This window comes from Lathamus discolor, chromosome W (genome assembly GCF_037157495.1).
Source record: "Lathamus discolor isolate bLatDis1 chromosome W, bLatDis1.hap1, whole genome shotgun sequence".
Classification (NCBI taxonomy): domain Eukaryota; kingdom Metazoa; phylum Chordata; class Aves; order Psittaciformes; family Psittacidae; genus Lathamus; species Lathamus discolor.
This window is the reverse complement of record NC_088908.1, coordinates 1990295-2000446: the sequence shown is the minus strand read 5'-3', so window position 1 is coordinate 2000446 and position 10152 is coordinate 1990295. Positions and strand designations below refer to the sequence as shown.

The 10152-nt window shown below is 58.2% G+C and overlaps 1 protein-coding gene across 1 annotated transcript; it reads left to right on the top strand.

The window, feature by feature from the left end:
- The first annotated feature begins 200 nt into the window (after window positions 1–200).
- LOC136004193 (protein NDRG4) lies at window positions 201–8836 on the top strand. Its single transcript, XM_065660474.1, has 14 exons — window positions 201–317; window positions 2341–2446; window positions 3784–3904; window positions 4210–4272; window positions 4469–4529; window positions 4795–4881; window positions 4960–5016; window positions 5340–5443; window positions 5899–5955; window positions 6044–6095; window positions 6706–6753; window positions 6991–7026; window positions 7113–7164; window positions 8426–8836. Exons 1-14 carry the CDS (start codon window positions 297–299, stop codon window positions 8578–8580), a joined length of 1020 nt encoding a protein of 339 aa, XP_065516546.1. The 5' UTR covers window positions 201–296; the 3' UTR covers window positions 8581–8836.
- The last annotated feature ends 1316 nt before the right edge of the window (window positions 8837–10152 follow it).

Here is a 10152-nt window from a genome sequence, read left to right as displayed (position 1 = left end):
TGGAGCATGACTAATTCCGCTGGCAGCCAATGGCTGAGTGCTGGCTCCATTGCAGCACTCCCGCAATGGAGCCCAACCTGTGTTGAGGCGGAGGCGGAGGCGGAGGCGGAGGCGGAGGCGGAGGCGGAGGCGGAGGCGGAGCTTAGCACAGGGCTGGGGCTCTGCTATAAAGCCAGGCAAGGGGCTGGGTTGGTGTAGGATTTTGTTTTATTTAGTTTGTTGCACGTCTGTGTCTCGGACTGCGATCCTGGTCTTGTTCCACTGCCTGAGCATCCTTGTCCTCCCAGTTCCTCACCATGCCTGAGTGCTGGGATGGGGTAGGTACCACCGCTCTGTGCTCGCTGCTCTCCCTTTGCTGAGTTCTGCCTCAGGTACCTCCCCTGCTCATTGAGGCTGGGCCTTTGTACTCAGCTGGGCTTGGAGTGGGGCAGGCAGGGGTTGGTGAGGGGGGACCTGCTGCTGGGGAGCTTTTGCTTCTTGCAGCCTCACTGCTGCATATCTGATGTGCCACAGGCTTCAGGGATGCAGTGTCCTTGAGCATGTCCTCCCTGAGCCCAGCTGAGATGCTGCACCCAGGCTGAGTGTGGCTGCAGAGGCTGCTGATGGGGGGGATGGGTGGTACCTTGCCCCTTCCCCACCCCAGATCTGCAGAGGGAGAGGGTCTCCTGCTGTTTTCAGGCAATCTCTTGGATGCTTTTTGGTCTCTGCAGTGATGGCAACAGGCTGGTGCAGAGGGGAAGCACCACAGCAGTAACTGGGTGACCTGTACAGGGCTGGGTGCCTGAGTCACCTATGGGTGCTGTGACACTCCTCCTCCACCTCACCCTACTCCACTTCTTGCTAGGGCCATGCTCTAGTCAGTGCTCTCCATTCCTCGCTGCCTGCATCCCCTGCATCCCTATCTTTCCCCCCACCCTGAGAGCATCCCTGCGGCAAAGGGCAGGGCTGTGGTACCCAGGAATGCTGCAGAGGCTGCACCATGGGCAGGGATGTGCCTGGCTGGGGGGAGAGGATGATGATGGGGGGAGGGGGTGCTGGGGAAGGAGCTGCCACCTTGGGCATGTGATTTTGGGTGGGAATGCAGCCTGAGCTGTTGGAGCTATGATGGGGACCATGGACACAGTGATGGCAGAGGCAGCCCTGTGCCCAGGATCAGACTACATGGATGCCTCCTGCTCTGTGACCTTGGGCCAGGCCCTTTCTCTGCCTCAGTTTTCCCACCATTGGTGCAGGGGGATGTCCCTGCTCGTTACCTGCTGTCTGATACAGCTCTGGGGAGTGGAGGGGCAGCTGTGGATGAGGGGTGGGGTTGGGGTGCCTTTGGAGAGCAGAGTGTGGTCTCCATAGAGCCTTTGAGCTGCCCTCAGGCACTGCATCCCCCCACAGACAATGGATCTCAGTGATGGGAGGCACTGCAGTGAGGAGACCATATCCTCAGGCAGTTCCTCCCACCTCAGGCCCGTGTCCTTCAGAGTCCTTGGCAGCACATAACCTGCAGGAGCATCCACATACCTGCTCCCCTCCCACCAGCCCATCTGTGAGGCTGTCAGTTCCCACAGTGAGGACTGCCAGCATCCCCTGCCCACCCCATGATGTTCCTGTTCCCACCAGATCCTGGATTCAAGGTCACTGGCTGGCAGTGATGGGCATCCAGAGGGGACCTTGGTCCTTTGTCCCCAGGCAGCTCACAGCCTCGGTTTCTCTTGCTGGCTGGGGATAATGACTATGAGCCCTCCCAGCCAGGGAAACTGAGGCACAGGGCAGCCCTGGTCTCTGTATGGGGGCACAGCCATGTCAGACCAAGATGTTTTTAAGTTACTTTAGCTGTGATTTTGGCATCAGGCTGCAGAGTTTCCCAGGGCAGTGTCTGGGGTCTAACCTCTGCCTGTTTGTCCCAGGCACAACGAATCCAGGCCAACTGGGCCACACTGTCATCCCCACCCTGTTGCCAAACTCCCTCAATCTCGGGCCCTTGAAGATCTCCTGTCCCATGCTGTGGTCTACCTGTCCTGTTCCATGATCCTTGTCTCCCAAGACATCTTGGATCATCCCATACCAACCCATCCCAAACTTTTATCCCTTGATCCCACCCTGTGATCCCACCCTATGATGCACCATGATCCTAAATCCCATTATCTTATCCCAAGTCCTCCCTTTCCTTCCTTGTGATTTGCCTTCCTTCTGCAACCGCATAGATGCCCAAAGCTGGGGTTTTTCTTGTAATGGCTGCTCCTCTTGTGCTCCCATGGGACCCAGCGGCCCAGGGTGAGGGCTGGGGTGATGGGGCATGAGAGGATGTTTTGGGGGAGACACATCACCCCATCTCTCCTCTTCCCTCAGGAACATGACATTGAGACCCCCTATGGACTGCTGCACGTGGTCATCCAGGGCTCTCCCAAGGGGAATCGCCCAGCCATCTTGACATACCACGACGTGGGCCTCAACCGTGAGTGCAGGTCCCTGGGCCATGGGGTGCAGGGGCAGGAGGGAGCAAGCTTGGGGCTGCAGTGGGTGCAGGATGTCAGCCATAGCCCCAGCTCAACTCCTTTGCCCCCTCCCATGGAGGGTCCCTAGGTTGTGTTGGGTGCCCCTGGGTATCTGATAGCACCAGGAGGGTTTGGATGCTCAGCACAACCCAAAGCCCAGGCCAGGAGTGCTTGGCCACCCTGCTGCTGGCTGTGCACTGGTCACATCAGGGGGGATGGGACATGGGGGATGCTGGATGGGTTTCTGCTGCTGCCTGCCCATTGGAATCCAGAGCACACACCCTGTCATGGGGTCTGAAGGAGATGGGGAAGAGTAGGGAAGGAGAGACCTGATTTGGGGATTCTGTGCTATCTGGTTTAGATGGAGATGAGGAACAATTTATTCACTGAGAGGCTGGTCAGGCATTGGAACAGGCTGCGCAGGGCAGTGGTGGAGTCACTGTCCCTGGAAGTGTTCATAAACCATGTTGCCAAGTCCCTTAGTGCCATGGGTTAATGGTGGCCTTGGCAGTGCTGGGTAATCTTGGTGATCTTGAAGGTATTTTCCAACCTGGTTGATTCTATGATTAGACCTGCAGCCCAGACCCTGGGCTGTATCCCTGAGCTGAGCCGAGCTGGGATGCCCAGTGCCCTGTGTGAGGAGGAGCTGAGGCTGAGTCACCACGAGTTGAAATGAGCACTCTCACTTCTAGGGATGCCCCATGTTGGTTGCGATGGCCCTTACAACCTGCCTCGCCCCTATGTTTTAGGAGGGGTGTCCTGGCACTGATGCCATGGGGCAGAACCCCTCCAAGCCCTGACAATGGCTGTATCCCACTGCAATGGTGGTGGCCTGTCCACAGCAGCACCAGGGCTGTTTCTTTGACTATTTCCAAGCAGGGAGATTTGCAACTGTTTCTCAAATCCCATGTTTGATTGAGCCCATGCTGGGGATTTTGGATAGGGCTGATAATACCCCATGCTGCTGATCCTGCTTCCCAGGGTGGTCCTGCAACTCTGGGCTTTGCGTTCTCCAGTCCCATCCCTCCAAGCTGACAAGGTTGATCCCAAACTCATTCTCCTGGCTGTGTCTGTCCATCTCCATGCTTCCCAGCACCAGTAGGGATGCAGGACTTGCTAACAATGGCTGTGGTCTCTGCTGTGGGGACAAGGAGCCTGGCAGGAAGGGGATAGGAGGGCTTTGGTGACATGTCACATCCTGGTTGAAGGGCAGTGGGAGGGTAGGTAACATTTCTGCATACTCTCTGGCCCCTGTACCGGGGTGTTTAGCATCTGATCCCTGCCTACCCTTTGACAGACAAGCTTTGCTTCAATACCTTCTTCAACTACGAGGACATGCAGGAGATCACGAAGCACTTTGTGGTGTGCCATGTGGATGCACTGGGCCAGCAGGCAGGAGCCTCGCAGTTCCCTCAGGGGTATGTGCCAGATTCAGGGGCTCACTATGCCCACAGGATGTCACCTCCCTGCCTGCTGGGATGTCACTTCTCTGGCCACTGGCATGTAACTTCTCTGTCACCACCCTGCTCATGGGCTGCTGCTGCCTGAGCAGTCGTGCCTTGCCTGCAGGTCTCTCTGATCTGTGTCAAAGCCTGTGGCAGACAAACAGGGTGGATTGCAGGTGGATGACAATTCCTTGCCCACTCCAGGCAGCCATGCTGCCCTGTCCCAGCCTTCCTGCTCTGCATCCCATAACATCATCCTGTGCCCCCCTGTGCTGCAGGTACCAGTACCCATCCATGGACCAGCTGGCTGCCATGCTCCCCAGCGTGGTGCAGCACTTTGGGTAAGTCACCTCCCCTCCACACTGCCAGCTGGGGGTGCTGGGCAGGGAGATGGACAGAGGACAATGCTTTGGGGCTGGGGAGGTGTCCCAGTAAGCTGGCATTCTGCATGTGCCCTTGTGCTGCAGGTGGAGGGGTGCCCCAGGGAACCTGTGCTGGAGCCCACTGGCCCCCCATACGCACCTCTTCACTTTCCAGGTTCAAGTACGTGATCGGGATTGGTGTTGGGGCAGGAGCCTACGTGTTGGCCAAGTTTGCGGTGAGCTGGGGCTGGGCTGGGCAGGGCTGGCCCTGAGTTACCTGTAGCTACTGTCAGCCCAGGGCATGGGGAAGACCAGGATCTGACACCCCTGGGCAGGCTGTGACCCTGTGAAGGCTCCTGGAGGAATGAGGGCCCAGGATGGCAATGTGGTCATGGTGGCCAGGTCTTGCCACAGGTCTCCCATTGCTCCCAGTGCAGTGGGCAGTGGTGCTGGCGGGTGCTGCCCTACCCCACTAAACACTGCCCCTCTTGCTCGCTGCAGCTCATCTTCCCCAACCTGGTTGAAGGACTGGTCCTCATGAACATTGACCCCAATGGCAAAGGCTGGATTGACTGGGCAGCTGCTAAGGTGGGCAGAGTCCTGACCCCGCTCCCTGGGATAGGAGCCAGCCAAGTGGCGCTGTAACTCCCTGTGCTACCTCCACAGCTCTCTGGCCTCACCAGCACACTACTGGATACTGTCCTCTCCCACCTCTTCAGCCAGGTAAGGGGTCTCGATGCATCCTGATGGTCACCAGCTTCTCATCCTGCATCCCTGCAGGCTGTGCCCTGCCATGTGGCATTGGACCTGCCCTATATCTACAGGGATGAGGTTAGTCAAGCCCTGCCTGATCTGGGGCTTAGCCTTCACAAGTGTGTGACTCATGCCCACATCCTTCCTGGGAATGCTGCCTGCAGGTCCACTGTGCCCAGCTGCGTGGCCCAGCATCTTCCCTCTCTGGCATAGCATAGGCAGTTTGGGGGGGAGTGGGATGTCTGCATGGCATCAGGCAGTGCCTGCCCTGATCCCCATCCCTGCTGGCACAGGAAGAGCTGATGAACAACACAGAGCTAGTGCAGAGCTACCGGCAGCGGATCAGCAGTGTGGTGAACCAGTTCAACCTCCAGCTCTTCCTCAACGTGTACAACAGGTAAGTGCCCTGGGCTTCCCATCTGCGCCAGGCTGCAGTGCTGGTGGGACGCCTGGCCTCATTGAGTGCTGCCATCACCCTCCGGCACAGGCAGCAGTGTAGAGCTGGCTGCCGGTGCTGGCCAGGGATGCAGAGCTTTGCCATGTCCCAGAGCCTGCCACCATGGGTGCATGTCCCCTGTCTCCTGCACTGGGTGCTAGCACAGGAAAGGGGACAGAGATGCTGTCCCGTCATGCAGGGGATTGGGAGCCTTGTTACTGCACTGGGTGCTGCACCCTGCTTGGGTCATGGCAGAGATGGATGTGGGGTTCTCCATCCACAGCATGCTGGGGCAGTGGGGCTGGGTGCTGCTTCCCAGAGCTGGCAGTGCTATGGGGCATGGCAGCTCTTGTGCTATGGCATCAGTGGCAGCACTGGCCCATAGGCTCACACTCGCCCTCTTTCTCCTCCATCAGCCGCAGGGATCTGGACATCAATCGGCCTGGGACTGTGCCCAACGCCAAGACACTGCGGTAGGAGTTGCACCAGCATGGCTTAGGGTTGGTCCCAGGGCAGTGGAGTCCTCCCAGGCCAAGCCCTGACTGTGCCTCTCACTTCCAGCTGCCCTGTGATGTTGGTGGTTGGAGACAATGCGCCTGCTGAAGAAGGGGTGGTGAGTGATGGGGTAGTGCCTGCGGAGTGGTAGTGCCCATCACTACATGGGCACACACATGTGCCTGCTCAGACATACGTGAGCACCCATGTGCAGGACCATGCTCATGTACCAACCTACCCGCTCATGTACCAACCTACCCGCTCATGTGTGCATGGTGACACACCTGGAAATCTCCCCTTCCTCTTATGCCCAGATGCACACAGTCTGCACACTCGGATGTGTTGGCACACAGGCACCCTCCCTGCTTGGCCACATGCACTCAAAGAGCTGCTGGCACACGCATGTGTTGTCCACGCTTGCACAATCAATCAGCCTCAGGTATTGTGCAGGTGACCACATTTGCATATAATGTGTAAGTGTATGCACAACCCCCTCCAGCATGTGTGCCTCTATGCATACACACATGCTTGTACATATGTGTGACACACAGGATGCCTGGCAGGAGAAAGGTCCCCTCAGTCCCATGTCAGGGATTGCTTTCCTGTCTCCACCTGGCTGGGGGTGGGATGTGCCACTGAAGTGCCATGGGCCAGTGGCACTACCCATGTGCAACTTCTGCCCGGCTCAGGGCATCCCAGGGTGCTACTATCATCCTTCTTGCCTGCAGGTGGAGTGTAACTCCAAGCTGGACCCCACCAACACCACCTTCCTGAAGGTAGGCCCGTGGCAGAGGCAGCCAGGAGGTCTCTGCTGCCCATCAAGTGCCCATTACCCTCCTCCCCAGGGTTGCAGGGTGTCCCTATCTCCCCATTCTAGGTCCATCCTGGCCATGGATGGCCCATCCTGGCCATGGGGAGAGCAGGGTGGCCCCAGCAGTGTCATCCTGGGTACCAGGGGACAGGGTGGGTGGCAAAGGCTCCCTCCCAGACTAAGCAGGACCTTTTCTCTGCAGATGGCTGACTCCGGTGGGCTGCCCCAGGTCACACAGGTGAGCCCTCCAAGTGTCCCCAAACTGGGTATACTGGGCCTGAGACATGCCCTGGTGCTGTCCCTCACCTCTGCTCTCTCCTGCAGCCCGGCAAGCTGACTGAGGCCTTCAAGTACTTCCTCCAGGGCATGGGCTACAGTGAGTGCTGGGCTGGGCATGGGGCTGGCATGTGTCTGCATGTGCACATGTGTGTGTGCCCATGTGCATGTGTGTGCTGACCTGGCTGCAGGAGAGGAGCCTGGTACCCTGGTGTACCCATCCTGAGGGAGAGCTGCATGTGTGTCTGTGGTGTATTTATCTTTGTCTTTGGGGGGGGGAGTGGGATGGGGTGGGGTGTGGTGTGAGCAGGCTCCACGTGCACACAGATGTGTGTACAAGGGCTCTGTGTGTACATATGTGTGTGAACAGCACGTCTGTGCATGTGTGAACACATACATGTATGTGGGCGTGCACAAGCAGGGGCTTTGTGTGCATGCAGACACAGAATCCATGTGCACAAGTCTGTGTACATGTAGGTGTGTGTAGGTCCATGAGGACGTGTGTATGCATGTGTATGTGCAGGTCTGTGTGCACACTTGTGCACGCATATGCGTGAAGGTCCATGTACACATATGTGTGTGAAGGTCTGTATGCACATGTGCAGGTCCATGTGCATGCACATGTGGGGCTGGGGGGGTGGAGGTGTCCTGGCCCCATGGAGCAGCCAGCCTGGCTGATGGTGTCTTTCTGCCCTCCCTGCCCCTGTCACACCCCGCTGCTGCCAGTTGCCCACCTGAAGGATCAGCGGCTGAGTGGAGGCTCAGGTACCACTCAGTGCCTGCTGCTGTATGGTGCTGCCCAGCCTGTGCCCTTAAGCTGCCTGGGCACCTTTGGGAGCAGCCTGGGTGCTGGAATGGCCCTTCTCAGCCAGATGTCCTCTGTCTTGCTCCGCTTTGCCTGAGATGAGCCCCTTGACCTATATCTGAGGGCTGAGAAATGAGATTCAGAGACATCCCCACCAAGTGGGCAAGTCTTGGAAGTGCCCACTGTCCATCCTGGATGGAGGAGGGTTGGCACCATCTCTGTACACCCTGGTGAACCCAAAGCATTCCCATTCTGGCTCACTCCTTGCCTGGAGCATGGTGACCAGGGTCCCCACTGCCTCATGCCCAGTGGTCACATTCCCAGGATATGTTCCCAGTGTACAGCCTGTCCAGGGGCCTCTGCCCCTGCCCTGCTGTCCTTTGCCAGCCTGGAGCTTGCTCATGTTGTCACCACACCGCATGCTGCAAGCTAGTGCCCAGTGTCATTTGCCTCAGGGAGCAGGACCTGTGGCTTTGCTTGTTTGAGTTGCTGTTGGCTCAGATCCTGCTGGATTTTCAGAGGACGCTGAGCAGCTCATGTCTGTGTGCCCGTGCAGTGCCATCTGCCAGCATGACCCGGCTGGTGCACTCCCGCACGGCCTCCCTCACCAGCACCAGCTCGGTGGATGGCACCCGTCCGCGTGCCTGTACCCACTCAGAGAGTACTGAGGCCATGGGGCAGATCAACCACACCATGGAGATATCGTGCTGAGGTCCACGCCTGCCACTGACGTCTTCTCCAGAGCCATCACCCATCACACCAGCATCACACCAGCACCTGTCTGCCCTGTCAACATCATCCACCAAGGCCCTCGCTCCTTCGGGGTCAATTTGCTTTCTTGGCTATTGGCCCTTGTCTGGTACCGGAGAAGGAGAGGGGCTTTGCATCCCAGCCTTCAGCTCCTGGCTCTATCCAGCGGTCACCATGGTTCTGCATCAGTCCTCAACCTTCCCAGCATTGGCCTGGCTCTGGCTTTGGAGGGTGGGTGGTGGTGGGGACAGGATGGAGGGAGCAGGGGTGAGGTGGGGATAGGATGGTGGGATGGGACAGGACAGCAGGACATGGAAGAGACGCAGGAGGTAGGTTGGTGCCCCGGTATCAACCGACATCTGGCCAAGCCAGAAGGAAGAAAGGGAACAGTGCTCACTGGGGGAGGACACCGGGCCCTTCCTGGGGATGCAGCTCCCTTTCTCCCCACCAGTCCTCCCTGAGGAGAGCTGGTACAGGATCCCCAGCACACCCAGGACCTGCTGCACTGGAGCTGGCCCAGCATTGTGAGAATTCACCCCCCAACCTGTCCCCATGCCCTGGCCATGTACCCTGAAGGTTGCCCTGGAGCAGTGGGCTCAGCCCTGCTCCAGAAGCCATTAGGGCAAGAAGGTGTCATGTGGGGGAGGGTCCCCCTGCCTCTGCTCTTGCATGTGTTGGCACTTCCTTGGTCCCTTGGTTGGGGGTAAAGGGGAGCTGTGTGTCCTGACTTGCTCAGTCCCTGGCCACTGGGTTTAGGATGTGTCATGTCAAATCCCCCTCCAGTTTCACCACAGCCTGTGGGTGTCACTGTGTGGAGCCATGAGCAATGAGACACTCCCACCCCCCTCTGCAATGCTGGGGATCCCTCAGCACTCTCTGCCCTGCAGGGCGCATCACTGTAGGATTCTGTCAGTGTGGGGTGACCCATTGATATGGAGAGCTTGCCAGTGGCTGGCTTTGCCCACAGAGCTGGCCACTCATCATGGCCCACCCAACCCCTTCCCCCCCCCAGCATCTCACCTGCACAGAGTGGGGTGTCTCTCAAGGGCTTGGGTCTCCCCAAGCTTTTCAGCCCATCCAGCCACTGGCTCCAGTGGATCCAGTCTGTGCTGGGCATGGAGAGCTGTGTCACTGCATAACCTACTTGGCCCCCACTGCCATCCCTACCCTACCCTGCAGAGAGCCCAGATCCTCCTGCACCAGGGGCAGTGGCAATGGGCACTCAGGCCTTTGTAGGTGATTTGTGGGGGACCTGGAGGGGACCCACTGGGCACCACCAGCTGGGTGAGCAGGTCCCACCCAGTTCCCCCAAGTAACTGCCTCCTAGGCCCCATCCCCACTCCACAGCAAGGGGCACAGAGCTCACAGAACGTGTATGAGGGCTTTTGGCTGCAAGACTCATGCTCTGACCCACCCTATCGAATGGCCACCTGAGACAAGGAGGCACAAAATGAAACGCAAACCTTTGTAAATAAGTAGAATCAGTTCTAAGTAAAGTTAAATTTGATGGCTTTGTAACAGCAGCAATGGAAA